The 17,034-nt window shown below is 46.0% G+C and overlaps 1 protein-coding gene across 2 annotated transcripts in view; it reads left to right on the top strand.

Annotated features, from left to right (window-relative positions):
• Positions 1 to 3,461: 3,461 nt before the first annotated feature.
• The window catches only part of LDLR (low density lipoprotein receptor), a 32,494-nt gene continuing 18,921 nt past the window's right edge, over positions 3,462 to 17,034 (top strand). Inside the window, exons 1-5 of one of the 2 annotated variants that reach the window (XM_004688733.2) lie at positions 3,462 to 3,650; positions 11,782 to 11,904; positions 12,317 to 12,439; positions 13,132 to 13,518; positions 16,589 to 16,711. In XM_004688733.2, coding sequence (XP_004688790.1) covers positions 3,584 to 3,650; positions 11,782 to 11,904; positions 12,317 to 12,439; positions 13,132 to 13,518; positions 16,589 to 16,711 — 823 coding nt within the window. In that variant the 5' untranslated portion in view covers positions 3,462 to 3,583. The remainder of the gene's footprint in view (positions 3,651 to 11,781; positions 11,905 to 12,316; positions 12,440 to 13,131; positions 13,519 to 16,588; positions 16,712 to 17,034) is intronic. The other variant, XM_012729708.1, reaches the window with a different exon arrangement.

Below are 17,034 nucleotides of genomic sequence, written 5' to 3'. Positions count from 1 at the left end.
TCACTCATAGCAGGAGTATAATGGAGCAGGTGAGAAAATAACAAGAATAATGAACAGCCATATACCAGAGACATTTTGTGGGGGTGAAGTGGGGATTGGGACCAAAAACGGGGGGTAGGGGTAGGGAGGGAAGTTCACGGGATTATGGTGATGGCACACGGGTAACTTGGTGATGGGAAACCCGCGGGGATTACAATTGAGATGGGGGGCAAAATGTACAAAATAATGTAAAAATAAACTTATAAAATAAAAAAATAAAAATAAGTAATTTTTTAAAAATGTGTTGCAGCCATATACCAGAGACAAAAATGTGCAAAATGATGTAAAAATAAACTTTGTAATAAAAAAAAGAGGACATTTAAAAAAAAATCCTCCCTACAACCATATGAAATAGTCTCAAGAGAGTAAATGAGGCTCCTAGAAGTAAATAGATTAAATAATTATCATGAAAATATTCTTTTTAAAGCTGCCCTTATCTTTATGTAGAACTCTGGAGACATTAAGTAACTTTGCAGGTGGCTCTTTCCAGGAGAGGAAAAGGTCTCTTACCACAAGATGAATAAGGAAAATCTGGGCTCACAATAGAAACTGAACTTGTTAAGTCTTGTAATTTCTCTGAAGAGAAATCAAGCCTAGTGCTTCTGGGACAAGGGGAGGGGGCAAAGCAGCATCTGATATGATGTAAGAATAGAAATTTGATAGTTACAGTCATAAATGTTGCAACAACTCCCAGAACTTGCCTAGTCTTGTAAACTTCATTCAGGTGATGCTAATTATCTCACTTGATCCTGACATTGAACCTACCATGGGAAATAGGATTATTTCTTCTCCTTTCCAGGCTGGGAAGCTGATTTGGCTACCCCCAAGGTGTGTCTGATTTGTATACTGGTGCTCTTAAGTGCCCTATACTCTTGTTAAAATTCTTCCTCTGAATTCATTACTAGTTTTCTTTCTGCCTCTTCTCTATCTTCCCCTCATGGATTCCCCATAAACCTGCTGTGTGGTTAGTATGCCTACCAAACTCAGTTTTTTTTTTTTTTAAAAGTTTTATTTATTTATTCATACAGAACTGGGGTACAGGCCAGAGATGCGGAGGGTGAGAGGATTCACCAGAGACAGAGTGGGGAGCAGAACAGGCAGATCCATGAAGTACGCTGCTGAGGGGAGCAGCGGGCGGGCCAGGAGAGGTCTGCCGCGCCATGTGGTCACCTCCGGGGCAGGCAGGGATCGAACTCATGTGGAAGTGGCTTAAGCTTCAGTAGTGCTGTGCTTTAACCCACTGCACCACCAGGGAGGGCCCCAAACTCAGTTTTTAAAACCCCAGAAAGGGGCCCTTCCTGGTGGCACAGGGTTAAATAAAGCGCAGCACTACAAAGCTAGCCAAGCCACAGCCGCCTCAGTACAAGTTAGATCCCTGGCCAGGGAGGTGACCCACACATTGCACACAGACTCTCCTGTCTCACCTCAGCAGTGTATTTCAGCCTTCAGCAGTGTATTTCTGCACCCTACTCTGTCTCTTGTGAATCCTCTCACCCCCACCTCTGGCCTGTACCCCAGTTCTTGTATGCATAAATAAATTAAAAAAAAAAAACAAAAACAAGAAACCAAAGGCCCTCCCTGGTGGCACAATGCGTTGGGACGCAGTGCCGCAAGCTAGCCACAGTGGCTTCAGTGTGAGTTCGATCCTGGCTCCAGAGCTGACCCACATAGTGTGGCAGACCTCTCCTGTCTCACCCGCTGCTCCCCTCAGCAGTGTACTTCTTCAGTCTGCCTGTTTTGCGCCCCACTCTGTCTCTCGTGAATCCTCTGGCCACCTCCTGCATCTCTGGTCTGTACTCCAGTTCTATATGCATAAATAAATAAATCTTAAAAAAAAAATCAAACCACTCCACAAAGAAATGAGCACCTCCCAAAGAGAAGACTGTACCAGTGCAGTCTCTGCATTGGCACTGGGCAGAACCCCTTCTGCCCACCTGTGCCTACGCAGATGCTTTTTGTAAGGGTCAGGCACCTGCCAAACATAGACAAATGGAAGGAGCAGATGCCCCAAGCAGAAGCAGGTATTCAGGAGTGATAACATGACTTAACTTGTCACCACCTTGTCACCACCAGTTAATGCAAACCCCGGGCAGAAAAATAAGTAGTTCCTTGTCAAAATTTTCCACCTGGCCCTTTCTCCTCCCTACCTACACCTATAAAAAACCCTCTTACACTTCCCTCAGCCTGACTTCTTGGACCCCAACTCTCTCTGGGGTCAGTGAACCTTGCCAGGGAGTGCAGAAATAAACCTACTTTTGGTTTTATGGCCCCTCTGTCTCTTCGTGTCCTTCCTACCGCACCGAACCTTTCACTTTTCATCCATTCTCTCCCTCCACGGGGCGGCAGCCTCCTGTCCACGGGTGAACTGTGTCATCATACCAGGGCTTCTCTTCACTGACCTCCCTTGGTAGAAGCGGCTCCCCTCAAGGCTGCCTGCTTGCGATCATGCAGACCTCTCTTACCAGCTCTTTTTGCCCACTCAAATCTGTGCAAACTTCCCTTTTCCCTCTGTCCTTTTTTCATAATACACCTGCCCTTTTGGATTTAACTTGTCTATCTCATGAAGATACTCACCTGGGAAACTTTCCCATGTCGCTGAAACTCACCTGGTGAAACTTTTTCCAGAGTTAACCCAAGGAGCCCACTCTCCAAAGCAGCATCTCTCAGACTGACTTCAGTTTAGGTAATCAGACAAAAGCCCTGTTTTATTTTGATTTTGCTTTGGGGAAAGAAAGCAGCCTTGTTTGTTCAACTCCTCCTAAAAGGATAAATCAATATGTCCAGACCTTGAGGCTCCGGGCAACTGACTTTACAAATGTTTTTGCTCATAATTCATCCAAGAACTGGATCCCATAAAATAAAATTAGTTCTTGGTTGTATTTTCCTTAAGCTACTACTTAAATGCTCCGTTGATTGTTCTTCCAAATCTCTGTATAAACAATCTCAAAACAATATTCACTTAAAAAAAATTAAAATCTATATACAGTGCCTAGAAATGAAATGGGAAGGGTGTGTGTGGCGTATCCGATTTACCTAGTTTGGTGGTTATCTTTTTCTTTCCTTTGAGGTAGAGGGGAAGTTGTCTTTTTAGACTGTTGGACGATTTTGAAAAACAGTGGGGTGTTAACAAGCTTCTCGGGGCACCAAAGAGAACGGTAGCAATTAAAAGCTAAGGGAAATTTAGAGATGTCTCAGGAGGCACATTTCCAGCGTTGCGGAGTGGGGCGGGGGAGGTGAGGTCCTCACCCTCTACCAAACTACAGCGTTTCGAGCAGCCTGCCCAGGCTTTGGAGTCTGGGCTTCAAGGGTTAAGGCTTCCATGTCACATCGGCCGTTCCAAACTCCTCCTCTCCCAGTGAGGCGAAGATATTTGAAAATCACCCCACTGCTAACTCCTCCCCCTGCGAGAAACTTCACATTGAAATGCTGCAAATGACTGGGGCCCCGTGTGCAGTCGTCGCTGGGCCCCGCGAAGCTAGGATTTCCCGTGCCGGCACAGAGGACAGTGGCCAGGGCCGGGGCGTCACCGGGGGAGGCTGCAAATATGAAGCCCGAACACTGCGGGCTTCGCTGGGCGGTGGCCCTGCTCCTCGCCGTGGCGGGGGCAGCAGGTAAGGCTGGCTCCAGGCGCCGCGCGTGGCTGGGGTGAGCCCCCCGGATTCGGGAAGCCTTAGGTCATTTAGCGGAGAGCGCGCCAAATCGCCCAATTTGTGTGAGACCTGTGGAGAATTGGGACGTAGCTTTCCCCACAATACTGGGGGAGCTGGAGGAGTGAAAGTGAAGGAAACCCGAGCGGCTTTCCCGGGAAAGATTCCCCCTGGTCTTCATCAGAGCTGGCGGGCACAGGGAACTCCATATCTGTAGCGGGGGACCCTCCCGTAGTAATTCAAAGGTGAGGGTGACCTGTCTGCTCAGCCCGAAGGTCCCTGCTGGCGTTCCCCAGCGACCGTTTGTCAGCAGAGGTTACCGCGCCCAGTGTGGCTTTGTGCGCCTCGAGGGCGCCTCGGCCTCCCGTAGCTAGCCGAGCACTTTCACCCCAGGCACTTCACGCGCAGTTCAGCCTCCGCCTACCGCCTCCGGCCCCGCCTCCAACCCGGAGGCCCCGCCCCCGATCTCCCATTGGACACGCTGTGAACAGGCGAGTCTCGAGCCACTCCCCTTGGCCAGTGGGAGAACGCGGTTGCGGAGGCACGCCCGGCGCGGGGTGGGACTTGCGCTCAGTAGGCGGGGCTAGCGCCAACGACTCGTGGCGCCTGGTTCTTAGGGTGGCGACCCTAGGAGAAACGTCGTGTCCGCCGGGGCTTCCTGTCATAAAGGAAGGCACACATCCAGGTCCTTGGAGCACGGTCCGGCAGTAGGGACTAGGCACACACTGAGCGTCGAGCTCCCTTGGCGAAGGCCGCGGTTTTCCCTGGGACCTGTGGCGAAGCCTTCACCCGCACTTTGTCCCTGCCGCCGCCAGTGCTCCGCCTGCCGGGTCTAGTTGACAACGCCAACCTCACAGGGTGTTCGGAGACTTTTACTGGGTGGTCGGCTGAGTTACTCCCTTGATGATTTTTCATTTTACGATGTTTCAAATATAAATTTGGGCAAGAGGTTAATGGGTGCTCCTCTTCCCAGTGGTTTTAAATGTACTGTCGGAAGCGTCTGATCAAGTCCCGATGATAAATAAATGGTACTTTTTTCCTACTTAGAAGGAGCTCTGCCCTCTGCCCGTAAATAGATTGGAATTGCCTGATAAACATAGTTGCAGGAAGCTTTTCTTATTGACAGGGGAATGACTGTGGCTTATCTGGGAGTGGAACAGCAGGGGAGGTTGTAGGCACGTAGCAGAGGATTATTGTAATAATTCCGTGCCCAGCTGTGTGAAGGAAGGGGCGGTGGCTTGGTCAGGAGATAACTGATCTGCATTTCACAGGCGCATGCACTCTTTCCCTAAACGGAAACAATGTCAGTCAAGTCGAGCAAGATGTATTGCTTACTTTAGTTTCCTCTTGTTGCTGCATGACTGAAAGTCTCATCTGTCTTTTATTCTCATGGTTCTTGGGGACTCCAGGGGCATCTTGAGTCTGAGTTCCCAGACTCAGAACTGGCAGCTCCTTTCTCCTCTAATGTCAACATTACTAGCAACTCTGATCCTTAGCTACCCTTAAAGCATTTTGGGCAGAGGAGGGAATTCCTTGTTCATTTCCTTTGGGAATGGAACTGGTTGGATCTGAACTGCTTGCCTTCACTTAGCCAGATGAAAATCAGGTCCAGTAATAGTGTTGAAAGTGTCAGACATGCCAGAGACACACTGGACCTCAAAGGAAATAGACTGGCCCTATTTGCAGTTGTATCTGCTTTATTCCCCCAGGGGAAATAGACTGTCACTGGTGGATAAACTTTTCTTCTAGGACAACACGGACAGAAGAGGTTTTTTGGAGACTGCAAGCTTTTAGGGAAAATTATGTGCCTCACCCACTTTCTAGGATATTTCTGCTTTTATTTGGAGACTGCCTCCTCTGATAAGATCCAGATCTGGTTGCCTTTGTACTGGGTATTTTAATGGCCCTTCATGTTCCACATTAAGTCCATTAATAGTAGCCATTCTTTGCCCTGCTGTGAAGCAAGTCACCATTTGTTGCTAAGACTCCATGGAAATAAGAGCTGCAGTGAACAGTTACATGTTAACCTTCACCAAAGGGGCAGGCAACAAAATCTACCATCAAGGTCATTTAGTTTGGAAAACAGCAATGGTACAGTGATTTCTCACCCGTTTTTAGTTCAGTTTATTTGCTCCAGTCATTTCTTGTTCCAAGGAAATGATTCCATCTTTAATTTTGGTTTTCCTAGACAACTATCTTCAGTAGTATGGGAAAAAGCCTCAAAAGTATTTACTACTTCATTTGTGTGCAGGAGAAAAAGCAGAAATATATATTCTTCTTTTCTATTTTAGTAACCTTGTTCTTGATATCATTTGAGACATAAGCTCTAAGTACTAAACTTTGGAGATTATTTTTTTTTTTAGGAAAATTCCGTATTTGTGTAATTTTAGGTATCCAGTATGAGGGAGTGTGGGATGATTATCTGGTTTGATTTTGCTTAGATTAAAATAAAACTGACATGGAAAATTTAAACTTTGATCTGTAACAAGGCTGAAACAAAGACTTGGGGCTCCTTTGGGCTGTGCTACTCGGAATAGGGCTAGTTCTTGTCTCCAGTGTTGGCTGCTGTGGGGCACCTGTCTGATATGCTGTCACTAGGCGATCGTTCTGATCCTGATGGCTGTTCTTCTGTTTCAACTAGCAAGCCCATGGGTGTTCATTTCCCACCGTGGTGTCCTGCTGTGCCTGTCACAGTTAAATCTATTCACTTTTCAAACATTGTCCAGAGCTGATGACAGCTACTGACAAAAATATGTAGTAATGGGGTCTTCTGTTCATGAGGTCTTCAGCCATTGGTGGCTGGCAAATATTGGGATCTGTTGACAGCTACATGTCCAGGGTTTTCTTTTGTTCTTTAAAGGAACTGAAGCTGTAATCACTACTCTTTCCAGGGCCACATCTTACAGATAAGATATATCCTTGTGCAAAGCTTGGGAGAGGAAAGCTGTGATCACCTACTCGGAGGGGGGAATAATTAACAGTATTTTCCCCTCCCACCTCCATTGCAAATGCCCCCAGCCTGAACTTCCTTTTAAATTTTTCCTGAGAGGCTTTGTGATAGCAGCTAGAAGTGAGTCATTTCCTCCTCTTGGCACTACTAGGATTGAGCTGTGAGTCAGTGGGCAGGGTGTGGGGTATATTATAGAGGCGCCTCTGAGGAGACATCCTGTTTGGAATCAGTCCTTGGGCAACTCAATTTATCAGTATATGTAACCACAGCAGATTCCAGAACTCAATTTACTGGCTTTTCTCTTCCCTCCCTCTCTTCTGCTCATTCTTTTAGTCCCCTGGGCTCCCAAATGGCCCCCTCTGTTACTGAGTTCTGGAAATTCTTTTAAACACTCCTTGTATTCCTCTGTCTTTGTCACCTTTATCCTCTTTTTGTTCCTTCTCATTTCTCTCCTAACCTCACCTGACTGGTTTCCTAGCATGAGCCTTGGATTTGAACTTTAACTACCCAGTTTGTTTGCTTTTTAAATTGAGGTATAATAATTGATATTAAATGAACAGATCAGTTTGTCTTGCCAAGTGTCTTACTTCAGAAAGCCTCTTCCCATTAGGATATTATTCCACAGGATAATATTTCTAGCCTTCCAGAAGTTTCCTTTATGTTCTAGTTTACTCATCCCCACCTCACCAGAACAACTACTGACCTCATCTCTTCATAGATCATTTTTGCCCATACTAGAACTTCACATAAATGTGACCATGGTATGCATATTGGAGCAAAAGAACCTAGACATACACAATGTTTTGGAGATTTGAACATTTCAATTGTCCATTTTTAATCAGATGTTTATTATGTTTATTTTAATCAGATGTCAGATTTGGGTGAGCCCTTTTTTTGTTTTGCTTTGTTCTTTAATATACATGGCACTATGAAATAGGGGACTCTATTTTTTAAATAAAGATTTATTTATTTATACATAGAAAAAACGGGGTGAGAGGATTCACCAGAGGCACAGTGGGGAGCAGAAGAAGCAGATTGACAGAAATACACTGCTGAAGGGAGCAGCAGGCAGGACAAGAGAGGTCTGCATGTCATAGGGGTCAGCTCCCTGACTGGGGATCAAACTTGGACTGCAGGGGCTGCAGACAGCTTCATAGTGACATGTTTTAAAAACCCTTGTGCCCACCAGAGAGGGCCCAAAATAGGAAAATAGGAACTCTTCTTCCCTATTTTACAAGGATGAAAGGCCCAGAGTTTAAGTCCATTGTGCAAGTTGTTCTATTAAATAGTGAAAGGCCTGAAAAATCAGGCCTGATTTTAAGCACTTCACTGCGCTGCACAGAACCATCAAAGTAGAAATGGGTCAAAAGGCATGTCACTCTTCCATGGACCCTTTTCTAGAAATGTCAAGTCAGAGTTCTCTCCCTAAGTACTTGAGAACTCAAAAATATTGCAGCAGGTCTTCCAATAATGGCATGTCATTCAATTTTGCTTCATTTTAACATTGATGACAAAACAATTCTGGTCAACATTGAACAAAACATCATTCTAAGACTTGGTTTTGCTTAAAGATGCAGTTTCTAAAATCTTACTGATGTTTCATAAGGACTTGCTGTACATGCATACATATATGTCACAAAGCAGATAAATTAATTCAAAGGAAGCAAATAAGTATTTTATTACTCAAAAAAGCTTCATTTTTAAATTTAGCGTTCTGACTTTGTATGTGTGCCTTCATCACACGAATTTTCTGTTCCTCGATAAGAAAATCACTACTACTCCTGTCCTGAATACATCCTGTCCCCAGCGATGTCCATGGAATCGCCTGGGGCCCTGTTGGCATGTCTTTTCACTTTAGATGCCTTTTAAGAACTTTAGGTCTCGTGACATGAACCCCTTGAATTTGACCTGGGCACACACCACACATGGATCTTGGTGCTCTCCCAATTTTTTTGGTCTAAAGGTCAACAATTCTGGGCCTCCCTGGTGGTGGAAGGGTTAAAGTCTAAGTGCTATCAAGCTATCCCCAGCCACTGTGGAACAAGTTCAATCCTGGACAGTGAGGTGACCTACCTCACTCTAGGCCTCTCCTGTCTCATTTGTTGCTCCTCTCAGCAGTGTATTTCAACTGGTCTGCCTGTTTTGCTCCCCACTTTTTCTGTGGTAGATCCTCTCACCCCTCACACCTTTGATCTAGAACACAGCTCTGTGTGCATAAATAAATAAATCTTTTTAAAAAAAATACAGAATTTGCACAAATCCCATGAAAATGGTAGACTCTGATGTTTTTTTTCCTAATGATATTCGTGCAAGGGAAACTTTAAATTATCAAAATGATTAAGACCCTCGACTTCCCTGGTGGCACAAGGGGTTAAGTTTCAGCACTATGAAGCTCTCCACAAGCCACTGCACAAGTTCAACCCCTGGCCAGGGAGCTGACACACATGATGCAGCAGACCTCTCGTGTTGCCCACTGCTCCCCTCAGCAGTGTATTTCGGCCGATCTGTCTGTTCTGCTCCCTACTCTGTGGTAAATCCTCTTACCCCCTGCACCTCTGGCCTGTACCCCAGTTCTTGTATGCATAAATCACTAAGTCTTAAAAAAAAAAAAACCCAACTATAAACTTGAGGCATTTTACAGGGGTGGAATGGGGAATTGAGTCAAAACTGGGGTGGGAAGCGTCCACAGGGATTACAACCAAAATGAAAAGAGGCATAAAATGAAGAATGATATAGTAAATAAATAAATTTTTTTTTTTAATGAAGAAGGGTTAAAGCATAGCACTCTGAAGCTAGCTGCAGCTGCCTCAGCATGAGTTAAACCCCTGGTCAGGGAGGTGACCCACATGGCGTAGTAGCAGATGTCTCCTGTCTTGCTCACTGCTCCCCTCAGCAGTGTACTGCTGATCTGCCTATTCTGCTCCCCACTCTGTCTCTGGTGAATCTTCTCATCGCCCCTGAACCTCTGGCCTGTACCCCAGTTCTGTATGCATAAATAAATAAATCTTTTTTAAAAATGAAGACCCTCACTTTCTTTGGATTTTATCCATTTTTCCTCTAATGGTGCTTTTCCTTTTGTAGGATCTAGTCTTATATTTCACATTGGAAAAGAAAAGTTTTCTTTTTTCTAGACAACAAAAGTGCTAATTTACCTGTAACTAGTTTAGCAGGTCAAATTTAGATGGTTCATATGTCCTTGGCATTATCACCTTAAATAAAAAACAAATTGTAGATGTTTAAAGAGAATATCTAGGGGGAAACAAAAAGTTCTCATCAGTTGGCTTGCGGACTCCCCTTAGTGAAAAAAGATTTTAAGCATGCCCTTCCCAATATAATTCCTGCACTATTATATTATGTGTATTAGAAAACAGAAATTTACTCAAAAGTGAAACTATTTAAAAATGAGAGGGCCCTCTCTGGTGGCGCAGCGGGTTAAAGCACTGCACTGAGAAGCTAAAGCCACCTCCGCATGAGTTCGATTCCCGCCTGCCCGGGAGGCGACCACATGGTGTGGCAGACCTCTCCTGGCCCGCCCACTGCTCCCCTCAGCAGTGTACTTCCTCGATCTGCCTGTTCTGCTCCCCACTCTGTCTCTGGTGAATCCTCTCACCCTCCGCATCTCTGGCCTGTACCCCAGTTCTGTACGAATAAATAAATCTTTAAAAAAAAATGAGATAAAAATAAAATACACAACATATTAACATAGCTTATTATTCATGATGATTTTGCACTATAGTCACCATGTAGTTAGGGCAGTTAATCATTAGTAATTGAGTACATGCAGTAACATTTCAAATGGCATTCTTGATCATTTTTATTTATTTTTTTTGCCTGACCTCCCAGAATATCTGATCAGAAGTTCTGTTTTTATCTTGAAAGTTGAGGGTGGGGAGGGCAAAGAGCTCATTATTAGCATTAAACTTGTCAATGCTGCCATTTAAGGCCGTGACCTGGAATTTGTGTGTGTCACATTCGCTTAGATCCCATTGCCTTAAGCTTAGTCACATGGCCACACCCACCCGCAAGGGAGACTGGGAAATTGCAGAGCCAATTTGGGGTGTTCTGCCCATGTAAAACTTAAAAGTTATTTCTTTTTTTAAAGGTTTCTTTATGCATACAAGGCTAGAGGTACGAGGGGTGAGAGGATTCACTAGAGACAGAATGGGGAGCAGAACAGGTAGGTGTACTGAAATAAACTGCTGAGGGGAGCACCAGACAAGACAGGAGAGGTCGGCTGCGCCATGTGGGTCATCTCCCTGGCTGGCTGAGGATGGAACTCCTGCTGCTGGTGATAGCCTGATAGTGCTGTCTTTAACCCCTGCGCTACCAGGGAGACCCCTTGAAGGTCTTAATAATATGGAGGAGAAGGACAGATACTTGGACATATTCTTCAGCCTCAGAACAAATAACCATGTGCAAGTTCCCCCCCTCCCTCTTTTTCTTAGACAATATATGTGTTAACTAACCTGTAATCAATTTACTGGACCAAGTTTAGATGGGTCATGTGGCCTAGGTAATATCACCTTGGATACAAACATATACTGGGTGTTTAAAGAGGACATCTAGGCCTCCTTAGTGGTGAAGGGCTCCAGTGTTAGCACTATTAATCTATCACAGCTGTGGTCAGAGTTCAGTCACCAGCCAGGGAGCAGCAGACCTCTCTTGTCTCACCCACTGCTCCCCTCAGCAGTGTATTTCAGCCTGTTCTGCTCCTCATTCTGCCTCTAGTGAATCTTCTTAGTCCCCACACCTCTGGCCTACACTCCAGTTCTATGCATAAAGAAATAAGTAAATCTTTTAAAAAAGTAAATAAAAAGGGCACCTAGGGGAAGAGGCACATCTCGATATAGTCACATTTGTGGCAGTTCCAATAATTTGTTCCCGTGTCCCAATGGGTCCACACTGAACTCAACAATCATGTCACAGTCTTGCATGTGTTGATCTTTTGGGTGTATTCTGTCCATCCTCTTCTATACTTTTGGTTCATGAAGTTGAGTATGTGGAGCATCCTTGATTTCCTGAGAGCCTGGTGTTGCTAGGATTGTAATTCTGGTTGGTTGTTATGCTGGCAGGAAATAAGGCAGAGTACAAGGTCAGTTTCTGATTCTGGCCCTCAGTCTTCCTTCCCCTTTCCTCCTTTCTCAGTGGGAGACAAATGTGGGAGAACCGAGTTCCAGTGCCGAGATGGGCAGTGCATCTCCTACCACTGGGTCTGCGACGGAAGAGCAGAGTGCCCTGACGGCTCTGACGAGTCCCAGGAGTCCTGCAGTGAGTCTCCTTGGCCGTACCTCCTGACCCCATACTAGTGGGTGGGGGGCCAGAAGGCAGAAGGAGGCTGGCAAATTGATATACTGAATATGAATGTAGAGAGAGGTTTCTGTTACCAGCTTCAAATTGGAGGTGAAATCCACATAATACAAAATTAACCATTTTAAAGCGACCCATTCAGTAGCATATTCACAATACTGTGCAGCCACCACCCCTATCCTATTCCAAACCTTTGTCACCTAATGTTCAGTTTTTTATTAATGATGCTAAATGCCCTGCATTTTGAACACACCAAAAAGGTGGATGGGGCTTCTCCCTCTGAAAACTCTGGATTTTTCCTTCACAAATCTAGGGCTGGCTAGGCAGATTGGTCTCCTCTTTGGGTGAAAATTCAATCCTGTTTCCATCCCAGTGTCTGTCACCTGCAAGATGGGGGACTTCAGCTGTGGGGGCCGTGTCAATCGCTGTATTCCCCCATCCTGGAGGTGTGATGGCCAGATGGACTGCGTGAATGGCTCAGATGAGGAAGGCTGCGGTAAGTGTACCCTCTCCCTGCCCTAATGCCAGGGTCGGCACTGTATAACGTCATGTACATTTAAAGTGTACGCTACGATGATTTGATACAGATGTATTTTATTTTTTAAAGATTTTTATGTATTTATGCATACAAGAGCCAGGGTGTAGGCCAGAGGTGAGGAGGGGCGATAGGATTCACCAAAGACAGAGTGGGGAGCAAAGCAGGCAGACTGACTGAAACACACTGCTGAAGGGAGCAGCCGGCAGAGACAGAAGAGGTCTGTCTGAGCCATGTAGGTCACCTCCCTGGCAGCAATCAAACTCATGACTTCTGCTGCAGCCACGGCCAATAGTTTGATTGGCTGAGACTTTAACCCTGAATCCCCGGGAGGCCCCACATATGTATTTTGAAGTGATTGTCACAGTAGGGCTTTGTAATACCTCCATTACATCACACATCACAATGTGTTTTTTGCTTTTAGTATTAGTTACAGGAAACCCTTAAATAGTCCTGTCTGTGTGCCCCATGCATGTACAGATGAGGAAGCAGTCACTGGAGGGGGGTGGGGTGGGGTCCAAGCTGGGGTGATTAGTCCAGGGCTCCCAACTAAGTGGCCTCTCCTGGGCTCAGGGATCCCGTCTGGCAGATGGGATGGTATGGGAAATGGGGCTCCCCTATGACCAGTTTTTCCTCCCCATCCCATCCCACAGCCCCCAAAACATGTTCCCAGCACGAGTTCCGCTGCCAGGACGGCAAGTGTATCGCTCCGGAGTTTGTCTGTGACTTGGACCGAGACTGTGAGGACGGCTCAGACGAGGCTTCTTGCCCAGTGACCACCTGTGGCCCCGCCAGCTTCCAGTGCAACAGCTCCTCCTGCATCCCCCAACTGTGGGCTTGCGATGGGGACCCTGATTGTGAGGATGGCTCAGACGAGTGGCCAGGGAGCTGCGGGGGCCTCGACCCACTGGCCAGGCGGCGGGACAGCAACCCCTGCACCACCCTGGAGTTCCACTGTGGCAGCGGCGAGTGCATCCATGCCGGCTGGCACTGCGATGGCGACCCCGACTGCAAGGACAAGTCTGACGAGGAGAACTGCAGTAAGGCCCTAGAGTTGCCGCGAGCGCCTGCCGGCGCCTCTCCCAGCGTGGGCGGGCCTCCCCTTTCCGTGGGTGGCTTCTGCTCCCTGAGGTCCACATCAGAAAATACCACATTCAGGTGAACCAAATAAGACATAGGGGGGGAAATAATAACGAAGCAAAAACAGACAGAAAATAATAAACCAAAGATCTCTGGCGGGGGTGGGGAGGGGCAGGGAGGAAAGGAGAGGGGTCTTTGAGGAAGGAGGAGCAGAGGGACTTAGGTGAGGGTGCACGGGGTATTGGGGGAGGAAATTCTGTGAGGTCTACACCTGTGGGGGGGGGAGTAAACATTGTTTAAAAATGATTTTTTTTAAATTATATCATTCAGTAAGAAATTTTGAGAGACCACGTCACATAATGCCCATTTGGGCATTTATCATTGTTCTAGTATTGCTAACCTATGCCTGACTCATATACTTTATCATAGTTACTAATGAACAGGAAAAAGCATAGTATATGCATGCCTTGGTAGCATCTGAGGGTTCAGTGTCTACTGGGCAGATTTAATCTCTCTCTTGATGAGGGGAGCAAGCTGAAAGTCGCCCTGTTCTTTTGGTTCAGAAAGGATCCTGGGCTCCGGCCTGGCTAGGTTACCTCTGAGCTGTATGACCCTTGGTACAGGACTCAGCCTTCCAGTGCTGTAGTCTCCTACCCTGAAAAATGGGGGTGATAGCATTGGCCTGTGTAGACCTCGATCTGACATGCCAAGGAATTTTTCGTGTGGAGAAAATGCCCCATGACAATGCTGTCCTCACTAGCTGCTACTGGATACGGCTAGTGCACAGCGGAATGAAGCTATAGATCACTCTAATTAACTGAGAGTAAGTAGCCTCGTGTGTCAGTGGCTCCTGTGTTGAAGACCTCTGCAGACAGCATGGCCCTGTGTCAGTGATCTTGACCCATAGTCATTATTGCACATGAATTTAGTGTTTTGTTTCTTTGGTCTCTCTGCTGTGTCCTAAGTGTCCAGTGTTGTTACTGCTCCATAGAGGTAATGAGATTTCTTAAAGTATCATATGTTAATATAATTGATGAATGTTTATGTAATCTGTTCTAAAACTTTACAAGTTCATTTAACCCCCATGATTTGTGAGTGGCTTTCCCTGTGCCTTATAGTTGAGGAAACCGAAGCACAGAAAGGTGGTGCACCCTTCTGAGGACCCACACCTGTGACAACTAGATCCTACTATTTTAGCTGTCATCAGAGTTCAGGAAGTGCTTTTTTTTCCTTAATGCAAGATATACCACATGGGTTAAAAATAGGATGAGTTCCCTGTTCTCACAGTGGAATATCCATTTAAAATATGGAGCATCAAACTTTTAGGTTTTTTTTTTTTTTTTAAGATTCATTTATTTATGCATACGAGAACTGAGGTACAGGCCAGAGGTGCATGTGATGAGAGGATTCACTATAGACAGAGGGGAGCAGAACAGGTGGATCTACTGAAATATACTGCCGAGGGGAGAAGCGGGTGACACAGGAGAGGTCTGCTGGATATCTATTATCGCGGTGCCTGTGGATAACTTTATAGAGCTGAGACTTAACCTCTTGTGCCTCTGGTGAGGTCCCATTTTGGGGTATTTTTAAAGAAGATGGAGGGGAGAATTGCTTTGCTCAGAGATTAACTGTTCCTACCAACAACCTACAATTTTTAAATTGCAAACATTTTCTTTTTAAGATTTTATTTGTTGGCGCTCCCTGGTGGGTGCAGTGGGTTAAAGCACAGCACTAAGAAGCCAAAGCCACTTCAGCATGAGTTTGATCCCTGTCTGCCCTGGAGGTGACCCACATGGCACAGCAGACCTCTCCTGACCCACCCGCTGCTCCCCTCAGCAGTGTACCTCATCAGTCAGCCTGTTCAGCTCCCCACTCTGTCTCTGATGAATCCTTTCACTGCCCATGAATGGATAAATCTTTAAAAAAAAAAAAAAGATTCTGTATGCATAAATAAAATATTTTTAAAAGATGTATTTATTTATGCATAAATAAATAAAATATTAAAAAATATTTTATTTATGCATACAGAAATGGGGTACAGGCCAGAGATGCAGGGGCAATGAGAGGATTCATCAGAAACAGAGTGGGGAGCAGAACAGGCAGATCAACAAAGGACACTGCTGAGGGGAGCAGCGGGAGAGACAGAAGAAGTCTGCCATGCCATATGGGTCACCTCTGGGCGGGGATCAAACTCAGCACTGAAATGGCCATGACTTGGCTTAGCTTTTGGTACAGCGCTCCAACCTACTGCACCACCAGGGAGGGCCCCTAAATTGCAAACATTTTTATTGTGAAATGTAACCCACAGTAATGTGCACAAAACATAAACATACAGTTTTATGAACTAGCACAAAGTACAAACCTAGAAGATCTAGGTCTAGACTGCGACCGTCATTTCCCTACTCTAATCACCATCTGTGTCCTCTGAGATTTCATTGTAGAGGCGTCTTTTATCACACAGCATCATCTCAAACTTCTTTGAGTTCAGAGTCTTAATCGTTTGAGTGGCTATATTACATGCCATGGTATTGCTCTGATTCAGCTTCATTTTCTTGACCTGCCTCAGCCTAGCTTGGGCATCTTTACTTTTCTGTTGAGAGTGACCTGCAGGCTCTGCCAGCTTGGTGACATGCTCTAAAAAAGGCATGTAAGGAAATGTGGAAGTTGTGAGTTGTGTTTGTGTCCTTACCCCCCCACCCTTTTTCCTTTTCCAAATGATTCCAAATGATTCATCATTGTACTTGCAGCCACATACAATGGTTTCAAGTTTACATTGGCTAAAATTTACAATATGAAGCGAGTTGTACCTGGGGAGTTTTTCCCTGTAGTGGGGAACAGGTAAAATGAACAAGTCACTGACTGCTGGTGGACAAGGTTCGTGCATCTCTAAAGCTCTGCCTTGCGGGTAGACAGTCCCCCAGGTCCCAGGCAGCTGCCTCCTGTTAGCCTCTTGGAATCTGTGTGGAAGGTGGGACTTCTTTCCTCTTTGCTGCTCCTTGAGAAAAACCAACACCAGCTCTCTGTTTTCAGCCACTGTCACGTGTCGGCCTGATGAGTTTCAGTGTTCTGATGGGACTTGCATCCACGGCAGCCGCCAGTGCAACAGGGAGTATGACTGCAAGGACATGAGTGATGAACTCGGTTGCATCAACGGTGAGCCCCTTTCTGCAGATAGGGGGTAGCCCCTTGCTGTAGTTGGGAGGAAGGGGGAGGGCAGGAGGAGGACCTGGCTGGATCCTGGATGAGGGTGGAGCTGAGGGCAAGCCTCCCAGGGAAGCCCCTGCTGTGGTGTGTGTCTTTGGGCAAGCTTCATTTTCACTCACTGGAAACGAATATGTGTAATGGAAGCACCTTTCTCAGGACCATAACCTTTAATGAGGTGGGAGGATACAGGATAGAGAGTTGCATGCACAGTACAGTTCCACAAAATGCACTGTCCTGGATTTACAGTGGCACTTCTACCAGAACCAGCGGCT

Source organism: Condylura cristata, unplaced genomic scaffold (genome assembly GCF_000260355.1).
Source record: "Condylura cristata isolate star-nosed mole 26May11 unplaced genomic scaffold, ConCri1.0 scaffold00025, whole genome shotgun sequence".
Classification (NCBI taxonomy): Eukaryota; Metazoa; Chordata; class Mammalia; order Eulipotyphla; family Talpidae; genus Condylura; species Condylura cristata.
The sequence above is the reverse complement of the archived record's forward strand: the minus strand, read 5'-3'. Positions and strand labels throughout refer to the sequence as shown.